Source organism: Xiphophorus maculatus, chromosome 10 (assembly GCF_002775205.1).
Source record: "Xiphophorus maculatus strain JP 163 A chromosome 10, X_maculatus-5.0-male, whole genome shotgun sequence".
Taxonomy (NCBI): Eukaryota; Metazoa; Chordata; class Actinopteri; order Cyprinodontiformes; family Poeciliidae; genus Xiphophorus; species Xiphophorus maculatus.
Window position 1 is genome coordinate 7,485,097 of NC_036452.1, and position 14,712 is coordinate 7,499,808.

The 14,712-nt window shown below is 39.9% G+C and overlaps 1 protein-coding gene across 22 annotated transcripts in view; it reads right to left on the reverse strand.

The window, feature by feature from the left end:
* Positions 1-14,712, reverse strand: part of tcf7l2 (transcription factor 7 like 2) — a 107,849-nt gene that overhangs the window by 26,065 nt on the left and 67,072 nt on the right. The window contains exon 1 of one of the 22 annotated variants that reach the window (XM_023340521.1): positions 6,473-6,589. The exons of the other annotated variants lie outside the window; for them this stretch is intronic. Within the exon in view, the coding sequence (XP_023196289.1) occupies positions 6,473-6,589 (117 nt within the window). Of the gene's footprint in view, positions 1-6,472; positions 6,590-14,712 lie in introns of those variants that run through there. 22 annotated transcript variants of the gene reach the window in all.

Below are 14,712 nucleotides of genomic sequence, written 5' to 3' on the forward strand. Positions count from 1 at the left end.
CTCCACCTCCCCCCAATCCCCACCTCGAGTAATGATGTGAAAGAATGTTGTGAGTTCCTTAACGCTCTGCGTTAAAAAGCTTTAGTAGCCATTTATACAAGTTCTTTTGTCCAGGGACCACAGCCATTGAGGCGAGGGTTCAAAATGGCCATCCAGTGAGAGCAAGTCTAGAGGGTGTGCGATGGGGCTGAAAGGGAAGCTGGAGGCCGCACTATTTACATCACAGTTGCTTACAGAGTTGAGGTAAGCCCCCCCCGGGAATGATGCAAAAACCAATATATTCCAGTCAGCAGCTGGAAATCGAAGCAGAGTTTCAATACAGAGATAATTTGGTAAGGCGGGTGTAATGCTTTTAGAAAAGTTTCCAACAAAACAGTCAAAAAAATCAATTGTTGCATCTGTGTTGACTTGACTGAGTCTTGCAATATTAAAACTGCTAAGGTATTCCTTGTCAAAGTGAAATCTGTTTCACAAAGAGCTGTCCAGTTGCTACAAGCACAACTTTTATCTTGCAATGTGTATAACAACAGTGCTTAGACCTGGACACCTTGTTGTGTCATTACTGAGACTTATTTTGAAGTAAGACTGAAAGTAATTCTTGAGGTTCTCTCTGATGAAGTCAGATGAAGGCTTCTTATCGGACTGGCTTTCAAAACTCCTAGAAAAGTGGTGAAAAATCCTCCACTACTTTTAAATAATATATCTGAATTATTTTGAGTATTAGGTAGGTAGAAGAAGACAAAGTACAAATGGTTTGCAAGCACTGTGAGAACATAACTGGCTAACCATCAGTTCCTGATGACGCCAACGTTAGCTCCCATTTCATTGTTTCCAGTAGAAGCAAAATGTTAATTACTTCAGTTTTGCATTTTATCATCTTTAGTTCAAAATCTAAAACAGTTGGACTGATCAAACAATGCAAGAACAATAAATGGGAAGTGGTTAACCCCTAATGATGCTAAAATTAGCATCTGCCCCCTAACACCTATTTTGCCTTTACAAAAAAGCTATTTCTGTTTTTAGCACCTCTGGACTGCATTACATCTGGATTAAAGTCTAAAATATATAGGCTGATTAAATATTGCAGGAATACTGCAACTAGCTAGTCATTAATCACTAACTACGCTATAACTAGCATCTGCTCCCTAGCTTTCTATTGATTGTAAACTCAGCTATTTCAGTTTTTAGAAACCTTGGACTGCATTACGTCTTTTCTTTAAAATCTTAAAATCATAAATTGATTAACTATTGTAAGAAAGTTAGCATTTTGCAGTTTTTAACAGTTTAGACTGTCTTCAGATGAAAATCTGAAATATTTTCATCCACGAAAAAGTGTGAACATTTAGTGAGAATTAGTGTTTAACCATTAGCCACTAACGTCATTGGAATTAGCGTGTGTTTCATAGCTTTTTACTAATGCTAAACTAAAGGGTCAATTTGATGTTTTTTTGGTTAATGTAGACTGCATTGTTTATTTCATTAACAAATGAATGTTTTTAGAATTATTAAAATTGAACTGGCTTATACGGAAGAGGATTACAAAAATAATTACTTTAATGTTAGGCTTTCTTAAAAGACCTTTTCATCAGATTTCTGACTTTCTTTCAGAATTCAGAAGAGTAATAATTCTGACTTAAATTGCTGAATTCTGACTTATTTCTTCCAATGGGCCTAATCCTAACAGCAATAATATTGTTCAATGTTGATTTAATAATATCACTTTGACTAAGGCACATTTTCTGCTCTCTTTTCTTCCCTAACATAGTATTTATGTTACGATCTTGTACATACTGTACAGTGTACTATTCTTGTTTTTGTTTCTACGTATATATTTTATTACTTTTATCTTTGTGATAATCTGCATGCCTACATAAGGGGCTGTGCATTGTTTGCATTCAGTTTTTGAAAGTATGGCACTTAAAAAATTATAGCCTACCACACTTTACATCCAAACGACTTTGCTCATATGAAAGTGCAGTTCTTTTTCAAACACGGTTGGAGACTTTTATCCATTTGTGAAAACATGAACAGGGAGCATTTTCAATAGTTCCACTATTGACACAACCTCAGACTTTTATAATCATAAAAATCACAATATATGTACTGATCAAAAAATAACCTAAATTTTAACTTTTATTTGTTTTTTGTTTTTTTTAATTGGGATTCTTTGTTTTCCTCAAAAATATTGTTAACATTGTGAGCTGCATTTATTGCTACAAACTTTGCTCTAGCAACCGGTGGTCGCTGTGGGAAGCAGCAACTCCAGCACCTGTCCTCCACGACCACAGCAGGACAATATACGAGCTCATCTCGCACAGAGGGACACAAAAGCAGGCGACATGGGAGACTGGACTCTTCTTTTTTCTCCACAACAGCCAGGAGGAAAAGAAAAATATAAATAAAAACACTTCCTGCTCCTGCCACCCCTGCTGACTTGCATCTTCCCAGCATCTCTCGTCTTGTGACAAACAAACACAGATTTTCAAGTCTCCAAAAAAGGATACTAGATTCAAAAGTCCAAAAACTAAATTTTAAAGGTATGATGCTTATCCTGTTTTGAACTAACTGAATTTATGACCACAAAACGCATCTGCACACATGAAAAGCAGCCTGAATCAACAAACAATTCCCCCATTCCTGTACGAGTAAAGAGGAAACAGAGAAAAGCCTTTTGAAAGTGGACGAAAAAATGAGCTGCTTCAAGTTCTCCCTCTGTGGGGGTGAAAGTGGGGGAGCAGAACAAGCCAGATAGAGGAGAAAAAGTGACAGCAGGACGGAGAAAGACAAAGAGGGGGAGCACAAGAGGTGGAGGCCGGACAGGAAAAACTGTTGGCCTTGCATTTCCGCCTGGTGGCACCTCGCAGGGCCAATTTGAGCCCTAAATGTGAAGGTGGCGACCTTGTGAGCCCCTGTGGGGGTCTGGAGCCCCCTGTCCTTCTGCTTTATGTCATGATATGATGAGTTGTCACAACAGCTTGCGGGGCGCTAATGAGCTGTAGTGAGGCCAGGGCAGGGGAAGGGAAGAGCGGACAGAGATGTGGGGATGACAGCGATGTGATGGATTAGAGAGCCTATGAATTCCTAAAGCAAGCAAAAAAAAAACGTCTGTAGTGCTCTTCCCCAGATCCAAGTGACACAACATGGTAAAAAAAAAAAACACACACAAACAAAAGCAATACTGAGGAAAGTGCTTAATTTAGTGCATCTCTTCAAGCTTGAAGTTGATTCAAGCAAAAGTAAAAGGAAGTCTCAGCAATCATTTGCTTTCACTCATCATCAGTTTCTGTTATCACTGTTATCCTCTGGGAGGTTTAGAAAGCCCCCTCCACGGAAACAGATCTTCATCTCCAAATACGCCCCCCACCCCCAATATCAACAAACAACAACAAACACAAACAGACAAGTACTTCAGAATTTGGCTCAGATACAAGCCAACATAGTAAACAGTGTTCCTACAAATTACTTATGTCAAAACTGAACACTCTCCAAATGCACATTACCAGAGTTCTCTTCACTTTTAGTGCCATTTTTTATTATAAAATTGAGATGCACCAATAAATCCATGGTCAGTATCTTAACTGCAGGTCAAATCGCTATTTATTGAATGAATCAAAAGTAACAACTAGCATCATTTTTGGCTTATATTGACCAATGTGTACTTTGTTTAATTAGTTAAAATCCAATGAAGATTAGAAACATGTGCTTTGTACAAAATTGGATATAATGTAATGCATCAATTTGCTGTTGGAATCAAATCTACTACCTTTATCAAACAACTTGAAGTATGTTTGTCCATCTTTTGACCCTCAAAGAAAACCAGAAATCTCCATCCATCAGGAAAGGGTCAAGGAAGGAAGGTTTAGAATAATAGGATAATTTCTATAGTTTTATTTCTTACTACTACTATTTATTATTTGTAGAGACCTGGAAAACACATAAGAAATTCCACCCTTTTCCAACCTTTCCAAACTCCCAGAAATCTGGTTTAAATTAAAACTGAACATGAAAGCCTTTAGCCAACTTCTCACGTGTCCAAACTAAAATCCGACTGTCTTTATTTCACAACATTCAGAACCTGTAACTGTTATTATGTCGGGACGTTTAAAAAGACCGAAAATGTGAAGAAGTTGATCAGTTCTTTCGCAGGGAAGATGCATCTCAGAGGACAAGGAGCTCTAGAGACCAGAGTTATATTTAAAAGTTAATCTATTCACTTTGCTGCAGTGACACGCCGACTGCTTGATCAGAGCGCCGAACAAAAATATTATGTGGGCCAGAGCCTTTGCTCCCCTTCCTCCTGCTTGCTCTCTCTCTCTCCGCCAGCACTTCAAGTCGTTCGTCACCATTTATTTGCGCTTCCCATCTTTGATAGTCGGCACATCAAATGGAATCGCAGAAAGGACATGCTCAGATATGTCAGGGATAAATAAAATCAAATAGCTTAAATATGGAGTGCTATTTGGCAGAACTGTTGTATTCTGTGAAGACAAATCGCCTCTTAGACAAGCATGTGTGTTAAAGCAGCTTCCTCCCCCCCACTCATCCCTTTCAGGGTAAACAGGCTCTTGAACTCCCCATACCTGAGTTGAAGGGGGCTTCTCTAGGAGGTGATGTTGCATCACGGTGTTAAGAGCCAGACTGAATTCTGCCTTTTGAAATGCAATCAGCCTCTCAGAATTTCATCTGAAAGCCAAGCAATTAGGAATCTGAATTGGGAGGCGACATTAACAAAGAGATATGTTAATCTGCGAGGAAATTGAAATCTTACTTTACATTTTATGGTTAAGGCATGAGCTGGATCAAATAAATATATATATATATATATATGTTTTTTGAGTAAATATGGTTTCCCTTTGAGATGATCACGTCTCAGCAATGCACCTTTTTGTTTACTCCAAATGTCTTCTTTATGATATTTATTTGATCTTGACAAAACCGTTTTAGAATTTGTGTTCCTATAAAATTAAATAAGAAATGAGCAAGAGCCAGTCTGAGATTCTCGCTGTAGGAAAACAGAGCTTTACAAAATTCATAATAAAATCATCTATTTGCTTTTATCTGAAACAGAAACACTAAATTTATTTATTAGCAAAATAAAATGCATGTAATATTACAATTATAACAATTATTTGTTATCTTGATTTTGGCTTCAGCAAAAATGTGTACATTTAGTAGACGTTATGGATATATTTCCAAATACCAAATTTGACATTCTTATAAGTGAGGCAAAAGTGCGGTAGCCTTCTTTTAGCCAGTTGACCAGCAGTGCACAGCAACAAGAGGGGGAAGGGCACTGCTCCATGCAGCTGGAGAAGATTATAGTCCAAATAAAAAGACCTTAAGCCATAGGAACAACTTAGTAGTCTTGAAACTGCAACTTTTCAAAACCTTTGTATATTTTGATACATTAACAGACCTAAGAAGAAATTATTGTTTTCCTACTTTTGTTTTTACGGTAATAATACCATTTAATGGCAGCAATTGTGAGGATAAGCAAGAAGCCTTAAAATAAATCTATTTTGTATAACGGCTGAATAATCTCACAGAGAAATTTGAAGATTTTATTTTATTTTTACCTCCGTTACATCCTCATCACTGTACATGTTGGTAAGATGAACCTTGGTGACTTGTTGATCACAGTTAAAAGAGTTTTAAAATGATTGCTGGCCCATCTGATTATAGATGTTCGCAGGATCAGATGAGGAGTTCATTTCATGTCATTTCCTGATTTACTTCAATGTTGTGTTTTCTTGTGTTTCCTATTCTGAAGAATGGTGGAGGGGAAATGGGCCTATCCTACGTCATGTTTACAGCCCAGGGAATCAGGAAGTCCTCAAAAGTCTGATCAACTTTAAATAAAAGTTATTAATACTTGAAAAAAACATTTTAGTTCAATTTAATTTATATGAACCATCATGGCATCAATAAATGTAGTACCAGGAATTTTAACAAAAGATAGCAATAAATTAGATTCAATTGAACTGGACTGAATCTTTCTTGGTCTTTGTTTTGAATTACTCGTCACAGTTCCAGGTGTTTTAAACATTTAAATTATGTATTTGATTATAGAAAAAGAAAAGGCAATGAGTTGTTTGGTTTCCCGTTTGACTTGAATGGTATATTTCCTTGCCTTTCCCATTTTGAAGAGCGGCTAATTGAACCGGGCTTCTGGCTCCTGTCATATTTACAGATGCTTTCTCTCCCCACCCACTATAAACACACTTTAGTTAAAGGTTTGGTTTTGTTTTTTCTCTAAATATTTCACTATAAGGTTACACTGCTGCAGTAAAGGATGTTTCTGCTTCCAGTAAAAACAGGAAGGGGCCGGACGGGGCGAACAGTCATTTATGCACAGACGATTGTTTGACCCAGACCCTCACACAAACAGCACAAAGTTGTCCAAACGCCGCTCAGAGCCTTGAGAAACAGCAGAGACGGTGAGGAAGCCGGGGAGCAGAGGCGCGTTACTCACCCAGCTGCTCAGATTAAGGTGCCAGCAGCCCACCTGCTGCAGGAGCGAGAGCCCGGGGCCCAACGCTCCTGCCTTGGCTCCCGCCTCCTCCGGCCCGACTCCATCCCACGGGTACATGACCCCCTCTGTCCCACCCCTCCTTTGACTCCCCCTTCCTCCTCCTTTTTTCCTCTTTTGGATGCTTTATTCTTCTTCTTCTTTTGTCTGTTTGCACACGTGTGTTTAGAGTCCCGGCTGTGTTTGGCGACGCAGCCAGCTGACCAGCGAACGCCCCGGATTTGCACACCAACTTGTGTGCATCTCAACCTTGCAGGCCTCGGTTCCGCAAAGTTTCAAAGCCACCACGGAAACCGACAGTCTCTTCTTCTTCGTCAGGGTAAGTTTTGATGCCGGCGACAAAAAAATAAATAAAAACGACAACAGAGAGGAAAAGGAATCACTCTATAATGTCAGCTTTCCACGAGCAGGAAAAACTCACTCACGAAACGGCAAAAAATTAACACTAATCCCCGCTGTGTGACGGGTGTGTGTCTGCGTGAGTTAGTGTGTGGGCTCTGCGGCGCCTCCAGGATGCCCAGAGACGAACTGGCAGCTTGAAACAGCTTTGGCTACGAGGAAAAGCAGGCAAAAGCAAGCGATCGAAACAAAGAGGAAAGAGCAGGAGAGAGGAAAGAGAGAGGGAAAAAAAAGGAACAAGACACAACAACATCCACAAAGGGAGGGCAGGCTCAGCAAAGTGTGGCCAACAGTCACTTCGTCTGTGTGATGCTGACAGTCCAGACTTCATGCCCACTTTTCAGGAGGGAAGCAAGTCTTCACTCTGACACCAACCTGGCACTTTTCATTGCACTCGTTTTAGGTTTTTCTCCTTTTGCGCTCTCCCCGTTTTACAAACAATACCTTAGAGTGGAGAGCAATTGTTCTGTTAACATACAGACGCCCCCCTCGCTAAACTCCATTCAAGGTTCCTGTGAACAAGGCCTCCAGCCCCTCCTCGCCGTCCACCTCTTCCCATTCTCCTTCCTCCGCTACAAAACATTCAGTAACTTAAACAGTAAAAAGAAATAATAAGAAAAGTTTTGGGGAAGTGAGGGTGATTTTTTTTTTTTTTTTACATAAAAATGTTTTCAAATAAATAAATAAATAAAAATTGCTTATTTATTTTTAGTTTAAAAAGATGGCCAACAAAACGAAAAATTAAATTCCTGTCCCTCTAAATATTTATTTTAAGTAAAGAACATTTATGCATAATATCCAAAAATAAAAAATAGTTTCCTGATTACAGTGAATTATTCTAACTAAAAATTACAAAATAATATTAATAAATGCAAAATTCATAGCAATTTTTACATTATTCAGTTAACTCCACTTGTCACTCTTTAATAACCTCTAAGAGCTTAAATCTAAATAATGACCGTAACGGATTAAATATTTATTGAATAAGTAATTTCTCCCCCCTGAGCACTACTAACTTTTAATATGTTTTTTAAAATAATTGAAAGGACGTTGATTAAAGATTAAAGATTATGCTAAAAAAAATTATATAATACACTGTTTAAATGTGGCTACGTTTACATTTGTATAGTATTTTTAGCTAAAAGTTGGCACCTTAAAACAACTAAAAACTTTTCTCCTCTAATTGAATCCCACTTTCTTCCTTTTTTCCCTCTTTTTCTGCAGCCTCTCCATCCCTGTTAGGACCCTGCGCTTCTCTTGGCCTGCAGCAAGCAGTCGTGAGGCCCTCAGGAGCCAAAACAAAAGCCCCCGAGAATGTTCTTTACACAACTCGGACAATAGCGCTGGGGCTTCGGCTTGACAAGTAAAAGAGATCCGACAAGGCGGCGGCTAATTGCCTGCCCTCCCTCCATTCAGCCGCCCCGCCATGCTCCTGCCATCTCCTTTTGTCCCACGTGCGCTCTCTAAAGTAAACTGCCACCTTGCCGGCGAGTGATGGACAGCTCACAATCACTCGGCCACAATGGCGTTGACGCCGCGGCGCGAGAGAAACGTGGACATTTTTTTTTTTAAAAAAGAGAGAGAGAGAAAAAGAAAGTGGGTAGGAAGAAAAAGAAAAACGCATTCCATTCCTAAAAGCGGTTTTAGGAATTTAAACGAGTTAAGCAACATTAAAAAGAAAGTTTTGCAAAAGCTGGGAAATGGATTAAACTCTGAAATAAATCCATGTTTTAACAAAAAAGAAAAAACACAAATTCAACATCAAAGTCCAAAGTTTTGTATTTTGTAAATTACTATAAAAATTGTAACAAATTACAAGTTTTAAAAATATTAACTCTTAATGCGTTTAAAGACACATACCTTAAGAAAAGCATTCAAAAATACATCCAGTCTGATTGGTTAATATCGAAAGAAGCAAAGGAATGGAGCAGTAAATGGTACATTAAAATGTTAAAATAATACAAACTGAAATTTCCCTCAGTGTAAGCAATAAAATTAATAATTAGTGTCTATTTAATTAAAAAAAAAATTAGTACAATAAATAAATGAGATTTAGTTTGATGTCTTGCAATAATACGCTGTCAGGCTGTCAGCACAAAGCAATCAAACAGTGCCTTTCATTATCCAAATTGTCAATCTGTCACTTAGCAGCATAAGTGTTATAAATTGCCAAACAAACGGCAGAAAAAAAATAGTTTGCAAGCAAAATCCAATCAGAACAAAATATTTAAAGTCAAACAGGCGGTGGAAAGTGAAAAACCACAGCGATTAAAATGTTAAAAAGCCTTACCATTTAAAAGAGCTGTATTTGGGATGCTGCTCGGTTCCTGGTTAAAACAAGCATGCTGGCACTCATGGTAGTGCACAGACTTCAAGCAGACTCCCACCACCATGTCAGCCACTAATCCACTGGGGGGCAGCACCTCATCTACGGCAGCCCCCTTCGCTAAAGCCCCGATGGATTACGCCGATAAGACGGCGGTCGGAGGAACCGGCGCGAGAGCCGAGGCATGCAGGAGCGGCTCCTGACCATCCCAGAACGGTGGAAGAAGGGACCGGGGCCCCGAGCTGGCTGCTCACTCTCAGCCTCCCATGCATTCAAACACCCGCTCTCCTCCGCGTCTGACCAGGACTTCCCTCTCACCCCCTCGCCCATCTTCATATCCCCCCTAATAAGCTCTTTTGTGTCCATCTCTCTTTCTTTGATAAGTTGAAAGAACAACAACAACAAAAAAAAAGAAGCAGCGAGAGAAAAGGGCTTTTCTCTCAGCGGCTCGGCAGACATAAAGGTGCTGGAGTGCCGGTCTATAGGAGTTGCCCTAACTTGGCTAAACTCGAGCAGCGGGGTGTCTCTCGTCATGTCATTAATCCTCCCAAAAAACTAGCCAAGCTCCATTCACCGCCAGTCACACCGGATTAAATGCTAAATAAGAAAAAAAGAAAAACAAAACAAAACACAAACAGCAAAAAAATGGTATCCCCGAGAAGAGAAAGCATCCCGATCCGGGGCGAAGTTGAAGCAATGTCGAATGTGATAAATGCGACAGATTTTTTTATTCAAGAAGCAAGCAAAAGTAAAAAAAAATAGAACACAAAAAAAAGCATTTGTCCGTACAAGATGATGATGGAAGAGAAGATCCTGCACCTCCGGACTCTAAAGTCAGACGAAAAGGGAACCAACAGCAGCTAAAATAACAGCAAAAGGCACAAATAAGGAGATAAAGCCGAGGCACGGATTTTAAGAAGAGCCGGCATAAGAAAATTCAACCCGGTCCAAATGATGGCTTGAAGAGAGGAAGCCCACTCTTAAAGCCGTGATCCGACCATCCACTATACCACCGCTGTGAGCCTTTTAACCACAGCAAGAAAAAAATTACTATTGATCTTCAAATGGCGATAATTGAAAAGATCAAAAAGATTAAACAAAAAGAAAAGAAAAAAAATTGAGATTGCGCTGACTTACCATGTTGTGCTCCCCTTTTTTTAGTTGCCGAGTTTTTCGTTTAAATGTAGGGGAAAAAAAGAAAAAAAAAGAGAGAAAAATATTTGCTCAAAGATGCAGCATTGGCGGTGTCAGATTTTTTGCAGCAGCCTCTTGATCGTATTACTTCCACAGTCCTGGTTTCCAATGCGTCTGAACTTTTTCCCTTTCTCTTTTATTTTGTTTGTGGTACCTAGCCTTTTTTCCCCCCTGCTTAAGACTTTAAAAGCCTTCGGCTCAGCAAAGCAGCGCAAATTATCTTGCCACCTTGCTCAGCTCTGATGCTTTGGCCGCCAACTTCGGAAAGGCCCTTTACTACTGCATCAAAATTAGCATTGTCAAAGCAGTTAATGAATATTAATATTGTATTTGTCATTGGAGCTGGCCCATTGCTGAACTCCAAGTCATCCATCAGGGACAAGATTAAGCACACAATTATTTCTGACTGACAGGGACCAAATCTGCAAGTTTTTTTTCTCCCTTCTTCTTTTCTTTTTCTCCTCCAACAATTTAAAGAAAAAGACACAACATCATCTTAAGGTACCTCCCATGAGACGAGACAAGATTAATACACTTTTAATGAAGCGAGATTTCATGGTGCACGAACAGCAGGAGGATCCAGAAAATAAAAAAAGGAGATTATTCAATTTTTTTGTCTCTATTCTATTCATTTTAAAAGAAGGGCATGTTTTGAAATAACAGCAAATTTTGGATTAAATTTCAAACATAAAAAGAAGATTCCCTTTTTTCCCCCTTCCTCTTTTAGGGGAAAATGAGCAGATCCCTTATCTGGGATCGCTTTTTTTTTTCCACCTTTGTCGGAGCACGAAGATGAATAAAAGAATAAGACGTACGAGTGTGAGCTGCGCCGCGAACATCGTCGGCGCTAAATTTAACATGAAACATTCATTAAAATCCCGGGACCTCCGGCGCTCTGTCTCGGCAGAGCCCAGCGGAGAGCCGACCGCTGAGGACCACACACACACACACACACACACACCCACACAGAGGCAGCGCCTGCATCAGCAGCATCCGCCGCAGCAGCACAGCAGCGCTTCAGCTGCATCCCGGAGAATCCTCTCTATCAAACGCGCCGGTTTTACTACTCCACAAAGCCTCATCCAACACGCCACAATGCAGGATTTAAAAGTGCTTCTAAATCAGATTTGTCAATTTTCCAGGACAATTTTCTATTTTTTCTTTTAAGACAGAAAAATCCAACAATCCCACTCTGTGCACAAATCCTTAAACATAAAGGCTTTTAAGCAACCTAACACCTGATTTTTTATTCTCTTCAATTTCTGAGACTCAATCTTTTTGTTTTTTTCCCCTCCGAAAAAAAAAAATCCCTGATTATTTTTCACTGTTTCTTGATTTCCAGTTAATTTAGAAACTCGTTTGCAGTTTCCAACTCTCGAAAAGAACTCAAACTTAAATTTAAAACAAATAAAAAAGAAAAAAGCACCAACAGAATCGCCCACATACATACAAAGAAATAGCAGATGTGGGGCACAGCGACGCCAGCAGTTCGATAAACCGGCCCGAATGCGAGGAGGTCAAGCTGCAGGCTTCACCTCGGAGCGCCGGGCTCCTGCTGACCACCCTGCCGGCTCCCTAATACCATTAGCAACCCTTAGATGAACATATTAAATTGGCCTTTTGTTCTGACGATGTGGATCCGGCCACAGCCAGCCACTGGTTTCACGGCATCGAATGCAGATGGTGCTGCTTTACGTATTTTTTTTTCTTCAGTGAAATGAAAAGCTCTTAAAGAAAGTGTTCCGTTCTCACAAACTCTTCCGATTGTCAAAAGCCGCCGGCTCTATTTTTTTCCCCCATCGTTTGTTTGCTAAAACTTAAAAAAATAAATAAATAAAATCAGTTCGTTGTTAATCACAATCTTTTAGTTTTACCCTTAATATTTAAAAAAATCTTGAAAGATGCCAAATTAAACCAATTAAGTTGTTAAAGAAAACTTGAAAATTTACAGTTACACTTAAAACTCAAAACAATTCTACCAATTAAATAACTTCTAATTAAAAAGTTTGCTTCAACTGTTAAAAAAAGTTATAATAAATTGATGAACACTGCCTTAAATAAATAAAAAAAAATTTAAGTGCAGAGCTTTCTAATAAAATTCCACTATAGGAATCCTACAAAAACATTTTCCATTTAAACACATTTTTTAAATAAAAAGTGTGTTCACTGTTTTTGTGTATTTAGAAATAGGGAGGGAAAAACCCCAGAGTGTTTTATTGTGAGTAGAGAGCCTGAGCCGGTTGCAGCGTGGGTTAAGGAGGAGACGAGAGCGAGCAGAGCAGCTCGGCGGCCCAGCGTGATCACATCAGCGCCGGTATCAAATTAACTCTCCGACTTTGAAATTTATTGATCTGCTATTAAGACACTAGTGAACTTGATGAAGTGAGTGCTGTAGGTGACTCGGAGGACTTCAAAGTCTTGCGCCCGCCACATAAAACAAGCCACTTTGATCCCCACTCCGCTCCTCGGATCTGGAGAGGGAGCATCAGAGGAACCCCCCAATTCCACTCCTGTTTCTTTTTCCTTCCTCCGAGCTCGGGCTCCGACTCCCTGCTCCCCCACCACCACCACCTTCTTCTTCTATCCCCCTACCAGCAGCACCACCACGCCTGCCCAATGCCCCCCGAGAAACCGGGCAAAGCGTCGGCAATTCGGGTGCAGCTTCAGATTCACAGGGACACAAAAGAAACCAGCACACCTGCATGGAAAAAATGCAACGCTATGTGGAAATACTAGCATGAGGCGACAAGCTTCGCCTGCCGGCGTAAAAAAACCCCCAACAAAACATTAAAATAAACAATGAGCCGGCGATAAGATGAGGCTTCTTCATACCAAATACGGGTTGTAATAAGGCGATGAGACAGACAATGCAGAGTGGGAGATAGCAGCACTGCTGTGTGATAAATGCACCCCCCTTTGCTTAAGGCAAACCTTCATTCTGCATTTAATATTTTGTGCTATATATTTATTTATTTATATATATAATGTTTTAGTGCCACTGGGTGGAGGTAGTAGCTAATCTTTTCAACAGAAAGCACCTCCAACTTAAATTATTATGGGTTTGACAATTAATTACCTTAATTTTTTTTTTTTTTTTGCAACAAAACATCCAGCACAGACAGAAGAGAGAGGCAGAAAGTCAGGTTTTACCCTCCACTGAGCTGCTAACTTTGCAGGACGCAGGGGAAAAAAAACAAAAAACAAATAGGGACGGCTAAATTAATCATCGGCAGGACGGTGTTTGCGCTCAGGCTCCAGCGCTCAAAGGCAGGGAAGAGTGCGTGTGTCTGCGCAGTAAGAGTGGCAAGGATAAGCTGCGTCTGTTTAATTAAGAGGGGGTAAAACAGATGATAAATGCGAGACAGTTAAACATTTAATGTGTGCTTATCTCCCCCCCCCTTTAACTTCTTCATTTATTTAGTTGGGAGCTATTCAGAGTGGGTGGCGCTGAAGGGTGGAATTAAGACGCCGCAGAAGTCAGGGAGCAGCCGCATCCTGACAAATGATTTGACGTTTTTCAGTTTAACAGCATAAAAAAAAGGAATTAGATTAAAAATAGCTTAAAAGACATTGTATATTTCTGTTTTACCTAATTTTAAGCAGATTGTGTTTTGTTTTTGTGTGTGAATAAAAAAAAAAAAAAAATCTATCAAGGGCCTTGTTTCTTCTTCATTTCACATGACGAACGCTTAATATTTTTTCTGCTTGATCCCCGTTGTGTATATCGCGCTGATGCACATTGCCTAGAGTCAATGTCAAATCTCGGCTCCAAAAGTCCCAAAAAAAAAAAAAAAAAAAATTGCGAATGAACAGTGCCCGCGGCGCACACATTCCCTTTACTCAACCCGCTTGCAATAGCTCCCCCAAAGTTATGGCTTCCAACGTGACGGTGTTGGATTGAAACGCAAACAAGATCATTTCATTTCATTTAGTTATGTAAAAACAGCATGTGTTTGTGGTATATTTACAATGAGAGGGGAGAAAAAGAGCTAAATATGGTCAGATTAGAAAAGGGTGAGGTTGGGGGGTGGGGAGGAGGTGAAGCTAAAACTAAAAAAGCAAAAACCGACAGAGGGAAGAAAAAGAAGAAAAGGAGGAGGAAGAGCTGGTGGAGAGCGAGGGAGAGAGAAAGTGTGTGAGAGAGTGAGAGAGAGAGAAAAGCCCTGTGCCAAAAGCATATATAAGAGAAACCTTCACCAATTAGTGGGGAGAAACGGGAGAGGGAGCTGCCGCGGCGTCGGCACTCAAAGAGCCAGGCCTCGCG